This window comes from Neophocaena asiaeorientalis, unplaced genomic scaffold, assembly GCF_003031525.2.
Source record: "Neophocaena asiaeorientalis asiaeorientalis breed wild unplaced genomic scaffold, Neophocaena_asiaeorientalis_V1.1 scaffold43, whole genome shotgun sequence".
Taxonomy (NCBI): Eukaryota; Metazoa; Chordata; class Mammalia; order Artiodactyla; family Phocoenidae; genus Neophocaena; species Neophocaena asiaeorientalis.
This window is the reverse complement of record NW_020173674.1, coordinates 7,216,254-7,232,589: the sequence shown is the minus strand read 5'-3', so window position 1 is coordinate 7,232,589 and position 16,336 is coordinate 7,216,254. Positions and strand designations below refer to the sequence as shown.

Sequence of the window (16,336 nt, the reverse complement as noted above, 5' to 3'; positions counted from 1 at the left end):
TTCTGAGTTGAGACACAATTTTTTTTTTTTTTAACATCTTTTGAGATACAGTTTTAGAAGACAGTTCTAGATTCCAGTTTGAAGCCCAGGAGAGAGGTATGGTTTGGAGATAGACTAGCAAGCCTTGAGCAAGGAGGCAGCCCAGAGAGAGCAAGCAGATCGGAAAGAGGGTCCAGGACTGGACCTGGGTGTACTGATATTTCAGGGAAATCCAAGAAAGAGAGGCCAGCAGTGCCAGGGCCCCAAGAAGGTGTTCTCCGCCAAGGCTACAGAGGCTCAAGTCTTTAGCACTGGGCATTAGGGGGTCACTGGTTACTTCTGCCCAAGCAGTAAATGGAGTGATGAGGGCACCCAAAGTAAATGAAACAGAAGCAGAAAGCAGCTTTTGAACATTTTTCAAGGAGCTTAACCTTGAAAGGCATAATAGTAGCTGAAGACAGATGCTGGACAAAACTTTTTGGTTAGGATTAGGGTGGTTGTTTTTAACAATAAAATGAACATAAGCCTGTTTAAGACTTGTAGGAGAAAGAGGAACAAGGTCTCAGAGATGAGGGAATTGGATCAAAAGCCAAAATGCAAAGCTTGGCCTTGAAAAGAGGAGCCTGCTCTCCTCTGGGTAAGGGAAGGAGGTAGAAGTGGGGAGGTTTAGGGAGAATTAAAGACTTTAAAGGCCTTAATTTGTTCTAAGGACTAGGAGGCAAGGACAAGCGTAGGAAGGATGAGGGGAAGGACAGTGGTTGTGACACCTGCATCAAGGTGCACGTATGTCCCTGGGCCCCCTCTGGCCGAGTGCGATAATTCCTGGGAATCGCACCTTTGACTAACTTCCCAGGGGGTTCTGCACCCACTGCTATAGAGCACCCAGGTTGGGCCAGTATGTGAGGAACTGGCTCCTTCACAGGAGTCTGTCAGGGAGACGGGGCGGGGAATAAGAGCTGGACTCGGGGTGGGGTGGAGGGTTGGTTCCCAGGCACTAAGCGAAGCTCTTAGCAGCCTCACCGCAGACCGACTTCTTTCCTCCTGGGACAGGAGGGTACAGGGCTCCCCTTCTTAGAGGAGTGGGTGAGTGACTAGACAGAAAAAACAGACCTGGGGGTGGGAGTGATCTACCACAGGCTACTGGAGGCCAGGATGGCAGCCCCCCATACAAAGGGACAACCCTGGTGACACAGCCCAAAGAAGGCATGGCTTCCTGGGTCCCACACCTTCAGTTCTGCCTTTGACTCAACAAAGAAACAGTCTATGAACAGGCAGAAACTCTTTAATTGTTGTTTTCTTTAAAAAACAAACCCCAGTCTTTCCTTAAACTCCATTCTTAGTTTTTCAGGGACAAAGAGAAGTTTGCAGTCATGACATCAACTCAACATCATTTGGCTGCTCCCGATTCTGCAGGACTAAGGCATTTCCCAGGAGTTGTCCCGCCAGCCAGCGAGGACAATTGCAAAGAGTTTAACTAGCACCCACCAGGCCCGTGCCATTTCAGGGACCCTAACCAAGCAAGCACTCATCTTCCCTGATATTCTCTGCTATCCACTAGCCTCTCCACACTCCTCTTATCCCCTACTTCCATGAACCTGTAAACATCAAAAGGCACAGAGGCCTGGGCTATGGCGGAAGTTGTGGTTGGGCAGCCTTTGAAAGCTCACCTTTTAACAACATTGAGAAAAGAGAAACAGGGGCTAGGGGAGTAGGGATCCCCAGAGACAATGAGATGACTCCACCCTCCCCCTAGTTCAACTCCTAGCACCTACCTCAGGCGGTGTCCTCCTGTGAGAGGACACTAAGGAAGCTGAAAACTAAAACTGCCATCAACCCTGGCCCCTTTCTGGCACGTGAGAAAAGCTTCCTAGAACTTTACGAAATGCTAATGTCACCAGGACCATTCAACCGCTAAGTTCTTCTTCTAGAGCTAAGTAGACGCTGTACACTTTGTTTTGTAAAAAACAGGTATGAGTGATAAGAGGGGGGGCCTCCTGCCATGGGCCCCTTCCTGCCCTCTGCAGTTATCCGTCCATATGCCCTGAGCCTCAGGTTCTGGGGGGTCTGGAGACACCTTCCCTCCCCAAGCGGCCACTGCTCCGTCAGCCTGCATTTAACCGAACATCTCAGCAACAGCACACAGAACTATAAAACACAGCTTCTGTGCAGCAGACATTTATAGTCTGAGACCCAACCAAGGCTTCCCTCCCTCCTTCAAAACTTAAGACTATAGGCTGAATATTCTGCTTCTTCCTCACAGATAGAATTGTCTGCAATCCATGGCGACAGTCCTCCCGGACCATCTACAGAATCTAAGAGGAAACCCCAGCCTCGTTACCTAGATGCGCTCATGGCCGGGAACCAAGCCTCAGCAGAGGCAACTCAGAGAAAGGCCGAGGCTGGCTGTGGCCCTCGGCCTCCAGCTCTGGTGGGGCTGCTGCAGAGCGGCCACACTTCCCCATAAGAGCAGAGGTGCTCTCTCTCGCCCCCAGCCCCCGGCCCTTTAACCTCTTCTGGCTGGGCCAGTGATTCCTACTCCCTAGTCTGAGGCCCGACTGGAAACAGGCTGGGATACTCTGGGACGCAGTGCGGAAAGGATGGTGGGTGACTGACTACAGGCAGGACACCAGTGTGGGGCTGGGCCAGGCCTCACGTGCGGCAACAGCGCGTGCACAGGTAACGAGACCAGGGAAGGGGACCCCAAGTGTCTTCTCCACAGGGAGAGGGGACTATGTACAGGGGGAAGAGGGGAGTCTGGCCAGGGACACCCCCACTTCATCTCATTCAACCAGGAGATCAAACTGCTCAGCAGCTTCAAACTCAGCATTCATGGCCGCAGCCCACTCATCCAGCTCCGATTTCTGGGGGAAGAGAAATGGGGGGCAGGTGAGTGGAGAAGCGGGCACATTGGCTGGAGCATTTCCACCCATACCCTGCAGGCGCCGCCTTTCTCCCGTGACAGCCAGGGCTGAGCCCCGGCCCTGCACATGTCCCGGTGCGTCTCCCCGTGTGTCTGGCGTGACGGCAGAGGAAGGCCCCTGCCCCTCACTCACCAAGATCTCCGGCACCTTCCTCTTCTTTCGTTTCTCTTTCACGGCCGGGGGAGAGATCCCAGGGAGAGTTGTGTCTGGGGCCCAGGGCTTCACAGGAACCCTGGGGACCTCAGTTAGCTTTGAAGCCACCACAGGCGAGACTCCAGCCAAGTCTTCTGTGGCCAGCAGCCCCTCAAAGCCAGAGCAGGACCGGTGACCCGGGGTGGAGGTGGCGGCCGAGCCAGGAGTCTCCAGGCGGCTGTAGGATCGCCTGACTTTCTTGGACATTTCCAAGTCTCTGGCGTCCAGGTCTCCTTCCCTGGAGTCGGACTCAACATTCAGGGAGCACAGCACAGGAGTGGAGGCGGAGGTGACAGGGACACTGCATGTCGGGAAGACGTCCTCCCGAGTAGGCTCCTTGCTAGGAGGGTTGTTTTCTTTCTCCAAAAAAACAGCGATCTGTACCAGGACAGAAGAGAGAACGCCTCCCTGTTACTTGGCTGTGTTACTTACTTCAAGAAAGGCGCAAGGAGATTTAGGGCAGAAAAAAAGACCCACAGGACCTAAAATGTCCATCCAGTCAATAAGTCCTTACTGGCCATCTGCCAGGCACTGGGAGTAGAGCAGGGAATAAAACCGAGAAGACCTGTCTCCACAGTGCTGCCACTCTGGTGGGGAAAATAGAGAATAGGGAGAATCACGTCGTATGTTAAGCACTTTGGAAAAAAACAACAGGACTGAGCATACTGGGTGGGGGAAGGGTTTGGAATTTTAAGTAGGTGTAGGTCAGTGTAGGCCTCACTGAGGTAGCACTGGAGCTATGACTTGAAGGAGATGAGGGAGTAAGTCATCTGGAGGAGAAATGTTCTAGGCAGAGAGAACAGAAGGTGCAAAAGTCCTGAGGTGAAAGGGTACCAGTCAGGGTCAAGGAACAATAAGGCTAGCGTGGCTGAAGTGAGGGAGTGAGGCGAGGAACTGAGCATGGTGTTCGAGAGGTAAGGGGGTGTTATAGGGCACTTTGCAGGCCACTGTAAGGGGAGACCCACGGAGCCCCTTGCTCCGAGACCCGGGGAGCCATGGCAAAGTTCTGAACAGGAAAGCACTTAATCTGACATGTGTATTAAGAGGTTCACACGCTGGCTTCTCATAATTCCAGTCTCAGCTGAAGTGCTGCCTCCTCAGGGAGGCAGTCCCTTACCGTGGAACGGAGCAGCCCCTCCTCACCTTTGCTAGTCACCCTCTGTCAGAATGACCTCTTTCCTGAACAGTGAGCATCACTGTCTGATTGTGGCTGTGCGCTGGTTGACTGTGACGCCAACTAGAATGTGCGCGTCACATGTGAGCGTCTTCATCTGTCTGGCTGACCTTGCCTGTGCCCAACACCTTCAGCAGAGCCCTGCGTGGAGCCGGTGTTCCATAAATAATCACTGAGTTAGCTTTCACAAAACTTGACACTGAGCTTTGTGACAACCAAGACGAGGCGAGAAACAGGACAAATTGAGGGCCCTTGTGGCTTAATAGAATTATATTGGCTATCAAGAGAGACATTTCCTGGCTACAGATTCTGGGGAATCTGCCCCATGAGTCTTAGTAAAAGGGATGCTGAACAAAATGGGAGTCACCCAGACGACTTCTTCTTCAATCCCTACAGCCAAGCAGTCATCGAAGTCCTTGTGCATTTTTTGTTCAATATCTCATGAATCTATCATTCGACCAACAAGAAAGAGTGGCCACCATAGGGGAGACAGAAGTCCCTGCCCCTAAGACAACAAACATGCAAACAAAATACTCTCGGCTATTCATAAGGCCTATGGAGAAATGTATCAGGCAGGCTTCGGGGAGGCAGTGCCCTTTGAGCTGAGTCCTGTGTGATGCGGCGGTCACGCGGTGAGCCAGGGGAAGAAGCAGCACTCTGCCTTTACCTAACTTCAGGCTCGCACCATCTCACTTCGGGGTTCCTTTCATGCCCGCCCACCTGGTCTGGGGGTCCCCAGAAGGCTTTCTGCAATCCATTCTCCACCCAGACCCTAAAGAGATCTTTCTAAAACACCCAAGCCTGCCTCAGTCGCTACCTTAAGACTCTCCAAAGCTGCCCACAGAACAAAGGATGAAGTCGAAGCTCATCCCCATGCCTCATCAGGATCTGCTCTGGCTTGGCACGCTCCCTCCCCTGACAAGGTCTGCGGCAGACACATCAAAGCTGCTGTTCCCCAAACCTCATGCTTTTCCTTGTGGACTCCAGGCATCTGCAAACACAGCTTCCTTTGCCTAGAGCACTCCTAACTTGTCTTCAAAGACTCGGTTTAAACACTTCTTCTGTGAAACATTCCCTGAGCTACCTGGTCTGGGTTAGGTGCCTTTACAGCATCTAGTACTTTCTTTATTGCAGTCCTCTGCACACTATGTTATCACTTATTTGTCTTTCTCCCCACTTGACTGTAAGCCCCGTGAGCCACTCAAAGGCAGTTAGTATTTCTCATTCATTGTATCTTCAGGTACAGATCTCCTTTTAATGAGACATCCTTAACAATAACTTCTGCTAAAACAGTTAAGGACATTATACTGCACTGAGAACAACGGACGAGCAAGAAGAAAGTAGTTAAGACACAGCTCAACTTTTAAAGGAAAATGGTAGAGAAGACAGGGCATCAATAGCTAAACGCACCAAGTGTGCAGGAAGTAAGCAAGACTGGCGATACACATAGGTGTCCAAAGGCAAATTGTTTCAAAATACAGCAAATAGCTCCCTGGGCAGACGTGAGCAGCCATTATATTCCGCCTCAGCTCTAGACTGTCTGTCCTGGATTCCCCTTAACTAAGAAAATGAAAATGAACTTACCCGGGGGCTCCTTCGAGGCGAATGAACAGACGGGATCTGTGGAGACAACACTAGTTGATCACATCAACACTAGTTGATCCCACTTCTGGCTCCCCACCTACAACCCCTCTCTCTGTCCTCACCTCTACAGTATGGGCCACGATCTTCTTCAAGACGATGGGCTTTCTGACTGGAGCCGCCTGGGGTGCCTGGAGAAGAGGGGTGAACTTGAGCTCTACATTAGCCCAGGGGCCTCCGGGGCAGGAGGAACTGAGGAACCCGGGGCTCACCTTAGGCCAGATTTCCGGGAGGATGCTTGGGAGATCAGAGCCTGATTTCCGCTGGGACCTCCGCAGAGACTGAGTGGAAGTTGGGGCGCTGGGCCCTGGAAAGAGACAAATTTATCAGGTAGGGGAGGACTCTAGACCTCAGAGTCTAGAGGGAACAGGAGCTGAAGAGAGCGAGAGAAGTTCCCAAACAGGCCCTTCGGGGGCGCCTTCTCGGGCGGGGGACAAGCCTCCTAGGGCGGTGGGGGGAAGGCCTTCCTCACGGAACTGCGTCCCACAAACTGCTCAGCCCCATCTCTCCCGCGCGCCCTCCGCTCACCGGAGCACTGGGCGGCCCCTCCGGACCGGGTTCGCCTCTGGGACATGTCTAGCCTTGGTCTCGAGCTCTACTGCCGCAGCCACCGCTGCCAGGGCTCGCGCCAACCCGAAAGGCAAACGTTCGAATTACCCGCCTTACCCAGGAGGAAGCGGAAGTGACGTAAAGCGGGAGGGCCGCCGAGCTCTGGTCACCCCTTTTCCACCCGCCTCCACGTCTAGCGTCTGCAGGGGCGGGGCCAGAGGCGAGCTGCTGTCATCAGCGCGCGCCGCACCCGGAAGAGACGTGGCAGTGGAGGGATAATCGGAGGGTTCTGAGCTGGAGGGAGCCGAGCGAGAACTCGCCTGAGTGCTGTCTGATTTTTTGGGCCCCTAGGGGCGGGGCCGGTGGTATCGGAGAGACTGATGGAGGGGCCTGGCCGGGTTTGGGATGCGGGAGGAATCTGGGGTCTCCGGAGATGGGGTTTATGCAGGGGGCGTGGCCGGAATGGAGAGGGACGGTGGGCAAGAGTTTGGGGTTGGGGCGAGTACGAGAGGTGTCTAGGGCAGGTAAGAGTGGAAACAACTGGGCTGGTGAGTGCGTCGTGGCGGCCACCAGAACCTGGCTCCCTGCCAACTCAGACCCCTTCCTCAGGGTCGACTATGGGGCTTTGCAAGTGCCCCAAGAGGAAGGTGACCAACCTATTCTGCTTCGAACACCGGGTCAACGTCTGCGAGCACTGCCTGGTAGCCAATCACGCCAAGGTGGGTGTTCAGAGGAACGGCTGAGCAGGGCATTAGGTGGGCAAGTAGTACTGACTTCCTCCAAATCCATGAAGGGCCTGGCCCTAGAATGGAAGCTCCACAAGGACAAGGACTTAGTTTATTTTGTTCACTGTTGTATCCCCAGTGCTTAAGTCAGAGTATGGCACACTGTGTGTGCTCAATAAATGTTTATTGATTGGTCGAACAGAAGGATCAGTCTCCTCTGTGATGAGAAAAAGAGGCATCTGGGCTTTGGGGAGATGGGCTGTGGAGTTCTTGCTCCAGTTGTGACCTCTTTCTCCCACTTCAGTGCATCGTCCAGTCCTACCTGCAGTGGCTCCAAGATAGCGATTACAACCCCAATTGCCGCCTCTGCAACATACCCCTGGCCGCCCGGGAGACGACCCGCCTGGTCTGTTATGGTGAGGCCTGGGCACCTTATGGGGGGATCAGGACAGGCCCAGCGTGACCAGTTTCCAGGCACTCCCCAAGCAGCAGGACAGTGACCTCTCAAGCCTGGGAGGCTGGAGCCCCAGATTCTGGTCCAGCTAGGTTACTTACCTGCTGTGTGAGCTCAGGCAAGTCATTTCCCCTTTCGAGGCCTTAGTGTTTTTCCCTAAAAATTAAAGCTTCTAGCTTCTTCCCTGCCAATCTCTAGGGTTGAGCAAGAGCCAGTCAAACTTGTGGGTGTGGTTGTAGCTGTGAGCAGTAGCTGTCCATACCAGCAGTGAGCTGAAAGCATGGGGCTTTCAGACATTCAGGATCCATTTCTGATTCCAAGATTAAACAGAGAGGAACTGCATTCCTCACAGTAATGTCAGCTAAAGGAAGTCAGCAGGGGCATGTGTCATGACCTTGACCTGACTCTGGTGTAAGAGCCTTAGCTCCACTTTTTGAAGGAACTAGTGTAAAAGAGTGCGCTCCATGTATGTGTTTCTCACTGTGTGTTTATATGTGCATGAACTGAACGTGCATTGTCTTTACATAAGTGTTAGTGTATTCATTTGTACTATGGGTGAATGAATGGGTAACTGTTGTATGTGAACATATAAGCACAGGTGTGTTGTGGGGTTGCAGGAGACCTCCTAGGTGAGGGTGCTTAAGTGTTAGCAAATGTGAGTGTATAGATGTGTATGTGAGAGTTAGTGTGCCCGTATGTGTGGATGTAGGGGATGGCACCTGCGCTTGACATGTATATAAACACGTGTATATCTGTGCCCATGGATGTGTACACCCATACGTGTTCCTGTGTGTATGTCTAGTAACCTTTTCTGAAACTGTTCTTGATGAGCTGTTAGCCTAATGAGCTTGTGATGAGTGCGAGTCCAGAGAGGACTCATGGAAAGGGTAGGTGGCATCTTCTTCCCACCCACCCCCACCCCCTAGTGGGCTGGGAAGTTTGGTAGCATCTGCCTTGACTTGGTCAGATAGTGGTGGCCAGGAAGGCCAAAGTCTTAGGGAATACTGATGAAGTGGACCTGGGGTAAGGATGGGCAGGAGAAGGCCCTGGGCTTACACTTATGTGTGCATGTATCTCTGCAGCAGGCTGGGGGCTCTTGCTGGGCTAGGGGTCCTAAGTGTCTTCTTCTTCATGTCTTTCCTCCACTACTTCATGGGCCCTCAGATCTCTTCCACTGGGCCTGCCTCAATGAACGTGCTGCCCAGCTACCCCGAAACACAGCACCTGCTGGCTACCAGTGCCCCAGCTGCAGTGGCCCCATCTTCCCTCCAACCAACCTAGCCGGCCCAGTGGCCTCCGCACTGAGAGAGAAGCTGGCCACAGTCAACTGGGCCCGGGCAGGACTGGGTCTTCCTCTGGTGAGAGCCTGTATCCCCTGGGTCCCACCTGGGCCAGGTGGGTGGGTGGGGACAGCACTGGGCAGGCTGGTGACATCTGTTCTTTCCTCCAGATTGACGAGGTGGTGAGCCCAGAGCCTGAGCCCCTCAACACTTCCGACTTCTCTGACTGGTCCAGCTTTAATGGTAAGTGGTGGTCTCCACCTGCTGTTGGGGCCCTTGCCTCCCTGCTCTGCTGACAGCTCTCTTCCTGCCCACAGCCAGTGGTAGCCCCAAACAAGAGGAGACAGCCAGCGCTTCTGCTGCCCCAGCCTTCTACAGCCAAGTCCCCCGGCCCCCTGCTTCCCCGAGCCGACCCGAGCAGCACATGGTGATCCACATGGGCAATCCCGAGCCTTTGACTCACGGTGAGCCGGGGAATTGTCCAGGCCAGAGGAGGATAGAATGGGAGTGGGGTGCTTTGCGTGGAGGGAGCTCGGGGGTCTGGACACCCACCCACAGGGACCCTTCCTCACTCCATCACAGACGTTACCTCCCCACAATTCCGAGATGCTGTTAGGCTGAGGAGGTCCGGGACGTCCTGCCCTCCCCTCTCCCCACCCGGCTATGGGCCAGTTTTCCTGAGCTTGTGGGTGCCGGTGGCTCTGCCCCTGCAGCCTCAGCCCCAAGGAAGGTGTATGACACGCGGGATGATGACCGGGCACCAGGCCTCCATGGGGATTGTGATGATGACAAGTACCGTCGCCGGCCTGCCCTGGGCTGGCTGGCCCAGCTGCTCAGGTACATGGGGTCAGGTGGGGCAGGATGCCAGGAAGGGGGAGGAGGGGAAGTGAGAGCCAGAGACCCTGGCAGGACGATTTCATGACAAAAGAGGCTTGTTCTGGGTAAAAATGGGACATGGTACAGGGGCTGTGCACCAAAGCCTGGGCTAGGGTCTTCCCCCCTCCGGGTGTTTCCTTGCGCGCTACATATGAGGTTCGGACTCGGGCTCTTTGAGGCCCCTTCCTGCTCTGACACCCCCCAATCTTTGTGACTCTCCTTATACCCGACACATTCCAGTTTCAGAACACAGTTGTTGCCTCAGCTGGTTTGAGCTGCACAGTCAGCCTGGTAGTGGGCAGGCACAGGGATGACCACCCTTGAGGAAACCAGGCTCAGGGATGGTGGCGCTGGGGCCGGAAGATGAGCGTCATGGCTGGGGCTCCTCTCCCGGCTGCAGGGGCCGCCAGAGACTGGAGGCCTGACCTGACTTCCCCTCATCCCCCCAGGAGCCGGGCTGGGTCTCGTAAGCGGCCGCTGACCCTGCTCCAGCGGGCAGGGCTGCTGCTGCTCCTGGGGCTGCTGGGCTTCCTGGCCCTCCTTGCGCTCATGTCTCGCCTGGGCCGGGCTGCGGCTGACAGCGATCCCAACCTGGACCCGCTCATGAACCCTCACATCCGTGTGGGTCCCTCCTGAGCCCCTGCTTATGGCTAGGCCAGCCTAGGAGCTGGGGGCCTGGGGGTGGGTAGGGGGGGGGGGGGTCCAGGGGCCCTTCTCTGCTCCTCTTCCTCAAGCCTGAGACACTAAGATCCCAGGCCCAAAGCCAAGTCCACCAGAGTGGCTGCAGGCTAGGCCTGGGGTTCCTGCAGATCAAATATTTGTCTTGACCTTCTCCTCCTGGGTCTCCAGCTTTCCCCCTCCCTCCCCCAAAGGAGCTGACAGGTGGAAATAAATGACAGACTTTATTAAAACACCCGAAGCAGCCTTTTCCTTCCCCCTTCTCAGCCTGGGCCCCAAGCCTCAGTAGTTCTCTTCCCGGTACTCTATGGCCAGAAACTCCAGGGACAGGCGGTTGAAGAACATGGCTCCGTTGAGCACTGGGCAGAGGAGAGAGCCCCCATCAGCCTTGCCTGCCCCCTCCTTGCTGCATCTCAGGGTTCCAGAGCTCCCCCCTCCTGCTGCGTACACCCTACTCACTCAGGACGGTCAGGGAAAAGCATCGACGAAACTTGTCATGTGTCATCTCAGCGTAGAGTGACCCCATGGCGGCCCAGCAGATGCCAATCACCTGGGAGAACTGTAGGCCCCATCCCGTGGGAGAGTGGCCCCCTGACACAACAGGGGGACTTCCATCAGCCCCTGGGCCTCCCCTGACCAGCCCTCGAGCCCCTGCCCTGGCCTACCATCAGGACAACTGTGTAGCGGAAGCTCATGCGGTCATAGTGGTGGGTGATATAGAAGTTGTGCACGTCGCTGGCGAAGACGGTCAGGTGTATGAAGAAGAGCATCAGAGCAGCCATGGTGAGAATCATGCCTTGTGGGAAGAAGAGCACGGCCACGCGGTCCCGCCACCGCATCCTGGCGGCAGCACAGACTCAAGGCAGCTGGTACAGCTTGAGCAAGCGGACACAGCCCAGGAGGAGCAGCCCACCCCTCTGGTTCTGGAGCGCACAGTCTGGAATAGCCGCAGGATTCTAGAATCAGGAGGACATAGAGAACAAGATTCTCGAGCACAGGCTGTTTCCAGCCAATACAGGAGTGTTTCATGGGTGGCCAGGGCAGCTCTGAACTGTGGAGGGGGGCTGGGCTAAAGGTACAGAGCAGCGGGGCCCTAGCGTGTTGAGGGAGGGACAGTGTACCTCACCAACCCAGCCCACACACTTTGTGCTCTTGGGCAAATCTTCTCACTAAGTCCTCAACAGTTCCACGCAGGAGGTAGCGTGGGCACATTCTGCAGATGAAGAACTGGGGCTCAGAAAAGCGAAGGGGGGACTTCCCTGGTGGCACAGTGGTTAAGAATCCGCCTGCCAATGCAGGGGACACAGGTTCGAGCCCTGGTCCAGGGAGATCCCGCATGCCATGGAACAACTAAGCCTGTGTGCCACAACTACTGAGCCTGCGAGCCACAGCTATTGAAGCCCGCATGCCTAGAGCCCATGCTCCACAACAAGAGAAGCCACCACAATGAGAAGCACACGCACCACAACGAAGAGTTCAGCAATGAACACCCAACACAGCAAAAAAAAAAAAAAAAAAAAAAAAGTGAAGGGGCACATAGGTCCTCAGCAAGTCTTAGGCAGATGAGAGGTCAGGTGTAATCTCTCCTAAGGAGATCTCTCCAGTAGAACTGGAGGATGTAGCCAGGTAAGGGCAGGCCTGGGCTGGATCACAAACTCCAAGTATTTGTTCCAGCCCCTAATGGGGAGGAAGTAAGGGAAGGGACAACAGATTCTCCATAGCTGTCCCAGGACCTTCCCACATCCTCCCAGGTGGGCCCCGGAGAGCAACTGGCTTTTCCATCTTCTCCCCAGATGTTCTTCCAACACATGATGCTGACCAGCTCTCCCCTCTGCTGCCTTCCAGCACTCAGCATCTTAACACTCATTGTCTCTACCATTCCAAGAGTCCCATGAGAAAGCTGGGACTGGTGGCACAAATCCTATTTTACACACAAGCCTGGGGCACAGAGAGGGATTGTCAGCTCAAGTTTTCGCAGCCAATGAGTGAGGGAATCAGTACTAAGACTAATATCCACTTCTACCCGAGGCTGTGGAATGGGCAGGGACAATTAGATGCCAAGAAAAAAACATTTCCTCTGTACGTGTGAGAGGTGAGAACTCCAGGACTGTCAACAAAATAAGTCAGAAAACTGGCCAGAAATGGTGTGGAGGGACATGCAAACTCCCAGGAACTAAAGTATTGTAGAAGAAGAGTTGATGTTGAACTTGGCCCGCCCCATTGCCTCCTGCCTGTCTGCCCCAGAAGTCAGGTCCCAGGTCAGGTCAAGACCGGAAGTCTCCTGCCTGGAAGCAGTAAGGTTCAATAAAGCCTGACACCACCATCCATTATTGCTGCCCAGTGTCATTAATCACAAGAGACCCTCAGACCCCCATCTTAACACATTGAAGGGGTGATGCCCGATGCCCAGCTGTGTTCACAACATTGAAACAATTGTTTGCACTTTAGTTCTCATTTGAATACAAACGAATGTTTTTATGTTAGGGCTTCTACCTCACTGTCATTAAAAAAAAAAAATTACCCCCAGGGGCTTCCCTGGTGGCGCAGTGGTTGAGAGTCTGCCTGCCGATGCAGGGGACACGGGTTCGTGCCCTGGTCCGGGAGGATCCCACATGCCGAGGAGCGGCTGGGCCAGTGAGCTATGGCTGCTGAGCCGGCGCGTCCGGAGCCTGTGTTCCGCAATGGGAGAGGCCACAACAGTGAGAGGCCCGCATAATGCAAAAAAAAAAAAAAAATTACCCCCATAGTGTATGAATATGTTCTTGTAAAAGATTTGCATCATACACAGGCACACAGAGGGGAATGTACCAGTCTCCCCCCTCCCCCCCACCACCTACGGAGGTAACCCCTTCAACAGTTCGGTGAGTGGGCATCTTTTGAGTTCCTTCTTTTTAAAAAAAATTTTTTTTAATTATTATTATTATTTATTTATTTATTTTGCGGTACGCGTGCCTCTCACTGTTGTGGTCTCTCCCGTTGCGGAGCACAGGCTCCGGACGCGCAGGCCCAGTGGCCATGGCTCATGGGCCCTGCCGCTCCACTGCATGTGGGATCCTCCCGGACCGGGGCACGAACCCGTGTCCCCTGCATCGGCAGGCGGACTCTCAACCACTGCGCCACCAGGGAAGCCCTATTATTATTTTTTTTAATTTATTTGTTTTATTTATTTATTTTTGGCTGCATTGGATCTTCGTTGCTGAGCACGGGCTTTCTCTAGCTGCCGCGGGGGCTACTCGTTGCGGTGCGCAGGCTTCTCATTGTAGTGGCTTCTCTTGTTGTGGAGCATGGGCTCCAGGCACATGGGCTTCAGTAGTTGTGGCACGCGGGCTCTAGAGCGCAGGCTCAGTAGCTGTGGTGCACGGGCTTAGTTGCTCCGCGGCATGTGGGATCTTCCTGTACCAGGACTTGAACCCGTGTCCCCTGCATTGGCAGGCGGATTCTTAACCACTGTGCCACCAGGAAGCCCTGAGTCCCTTCTTGATGTAACTTCATACACCTACGTGTACATCTACATGCATAATTTAAAAAACAAAATCACACCATATGTACTGTCAAAGTATAATTTTCAGAAAGTTAAAAATATGATCTCTAAATAAAGAATAAACATGTAACTAAGATGTCTTAACTCATCGGTGAAGGGGTTCCCCCTCAGTAAGGTAGGAATGCATCTTGAGGAGCTGGATATGGATAGGCATTGAAAGAGGAATATTAGAACATGATTACTAGGTTAGATACAAAATTGGCTGGTGTCCTACAGGGCAAACAAGCCAAATTTTGAGGTTATTTTTCCATTGGATATAGATGTTTTGCATCTCTTTGGGACAATATCTAAATAGCAAGATCAAACAAATGTACACTCCTATAGGTAATTAAATAATCCTTGGGTGGGCTTGTGAAACAATGCCCCAGTATGATATTGGAAGGTCATGCTACCGTCTGTATTCCAAAGTTTGGATAATTTTTCTTAACAGTATTCTGCAACTTTTTTTTTGAAGTTTATAGATTTCTTGGAGTAGATCTACATCTTTCTACTCTTTTTAAAGACTATATTTATTCAGGCTGCGCTGGGGCTTAGTTGCGGTGGGATCTTCGTTGCAGCATGTTTGGTTTCGGCACGTGGGATCTTTAGTTGTGGCACGCGGACTTCTTAGTTGCGGCATGAGAACTCTTAGTTGCAGCAGGCATGTGGGATCTAGTTCCCTGACCAAGGATCGAACCCGGGCCCCCTGCATTGGGAGTGCAGAGTCCCACCCACTGGACCACCAGGGAAGCCCCTAAATCTTTATACTCTTTTCTTCATTTTTCTTAAGATTATAGCTTGATAAGCTTAAATCTTCATGTATATTTTTTATACAGTCTCTGAGTATCCCATAGAGTCAGGGGTCAGCAAACTTCTGTGAAAAACAAGATAGTAAATGTTACAGGTTTTGCCAGCCGTACGTCTCCACTGCAATGACTCAACTCTGCTGTTGTAGTTAAAAGTAGGCATAGGGCTTCCCTGGTGGCGCAGTGGTTAAGAATCTGCCTGCCAATGCAGGGGACGTGTTTGAGCCCTGGTCTGGGAAGATCCCACATGCCGCGGAGCAACTACGCCCGTGTGCCACAACTACTGAGCATGTACTCTAGAGCCCGCAAGCTGCAACTACTGAGCCCGCGTGCCACAACTACTGGAGCCTGTGTGCCACAACTACTGGAGCCCGCGTGCCACAACTACTGAAGCCTGCATGCCTAGAGCCCGTGCTCCACAACAAGAGAAGCCACCGCAATGAGAAGCCCGCGCACCACAATGAAGAGTAGCCCCCGCTCGCCGTAACTAGAGAAAGCCCGCACGCAGCAACAAAGACCCAAGGCAGCCAAAAATAAATAAATTAAAAAACCAAAAGCAGGCATAGATAATATGTAAATGCATGGGCATGGATGTGTTCCCATGGACACTGAAATATGAATTTCATATGATTTTCACATCATGAAATGCCATTTTTTTTCAGCCATTTAAAAATGAAAAAAAAAAAGCTTACAGGCCATATGAAAACAGGTGGTGGGCTGTGTTTGGCTGGCAGGACCCCTGCCAAAGAATAAAGTGGTTTCCATTCCATCCCTGGCCCCCCCAGCCCATCATAAGTAATGTTTCAAGGACCACACTGACACAGTCTTTTTCTCCTTTTCATCCATTCAAACTCGGCGTGTCTCAGTTTGAATTGCAAGTCTTTCCCTATCTTCAGCTCTTCACCTGGGTGAACAGCTGTACCTTTGTCCCAATTGGAAACCTGAGAATTATCCTCAACATCTCCACCTAACCCCTCCGTCAGCACATCCCATCAGTCACTTAAGATGTGCCAACTGTGTCTTCTAAGCAGCGTATAATAGGAGTTCTCAAGTTCAGATGCACCAGAACTACCTGACTTAAAAAAAGTAAGCTAGGTCTGAGGGGAGCCCAGAGTCTTTGCAACACGCCACAAGTAATTCTGAAGGCAATTCTGATGCACGTCAGAGGACCAGGCCTTGAGAAACACTGCGCTAGAGGCACTGAGCAGCACTGTACATGCATTTAATCCTCACAGCCCCCTTGTAAAGTATGTACCCCAATATTAGGAATGGGGGAAACCGAGCTGCTACCTCCGTAACAAGGCAGTGGCAGGATGCCAGACATACCCTCTCTGGCTCCACGGCCCGCGCTCCGTCCACTGCATCTAGGGACATATTCCGCAGCCCTTGTCTGCGGGGGTGCAGGGTTGGAAGCCACGACTCGTCCTCCTTCTGGGAGGACAGCGACTCGACCAGTTCCACAAAATCCTTCCTGCGAAGCTGGGGTAACCCAGGGCTCTGGCGGAACCTCTTCGCTCGGGGAGGAAAGGTGCGGGGGAACT

The 16,336-nt window shown here is 53.1% G+C and overlaps 3 protein-coding genes across 4 annotated transcripts; 1 reads left to right on the top strand and 2 right to left on the bottom strand.

The window, feature by feature from the left end:
- Positions 1–1,243: 1,243 nt before the first annotated feature.
- On the bottom strand, positions 1,244–6,535 carry CDCA5 (cell division cycle associated 5). The gene is made up of 6 exons (XM_024749536.1): positions 6,436–6,535; positions 6,120–6,214; positions 5,973–6,038; positions 5,851–5,886; positions 3,033–3,470; positions 1,244–2,840 (listed from the first exon to the last, which is right to left on the bottom strand). Exons 1-6 carry the CDS (start codon positions 6,479–6,481, stop codon positions 2,760–2,762), a joined length of 762 nt encoding a protein of 253 aa, XP_024605304.1. The 5' UTR covers positions 6,482–6,535; the 3' UTR covers positions 1,244–2,759.
- A 296-nt stretch (positions 6,536–6,831) lies between these two features.
- On the top strand, positions 6,832–10,706 carry ZFPL1 (zinc finger protein like 1). The gene is made up of 8 exons (XM_024749379.1): positions 6,832–6,980; positions 7,066–7,175; positions 7,486–7,597; positions 8,800–8,993; positions 9,086–9,158; positions 9,233–9,379; positions 9,629–9,752; positions 10,241–10,706. Exons 1-8 carry the CDS (start codon positions 6,890–6,892, stop codon positions 10,425–10,427), a joined length of 1,038 nt encoding a protein of 345 aa, XP_024605147.1. The 5' UTR covers positions 6,832–6,889; the 3' UTR covers positions 10,428–10,706.
- On the bottom strand, positions 10,675–16,289 carry CATSPERH (catsper channel auxiliary subunit eta). Of its 2 annotated transcripts, XM_024749381.1 has the most exons (4): positions 16,122–16,289; positions 11,135–11,425; positions 10,929–11,028; positions 10,675–10,828 (listed from the first exon to the last, which is right to left on the bottom strand). In XM_024749381.1, the coding sequence occupies exons 2-4, from the start codon at positions 11,306–11,308 to the stop codon at positions 10,752–10,754; spliced, it is 351 nt and encodes a 116-aa protein (XP_024605149.1). In that variant the 5' UTR covers positions 11,309–11,425; positions 16,122–16,289; the 3' UTR covers positions 10,675–10,751. The 2 variants fall into 2 exon arrangements, with proteins under 2 accessions (XP_024605149.1, XP_024605148.1); XM_024749380.1 differs by lacking the exon at positions 16,122–16,289 and having other exon boundaries at positions 11,135–11,818.
- Between the last annotated feature and the right edge of the window lie 47 nt (positions 16,290–16,336).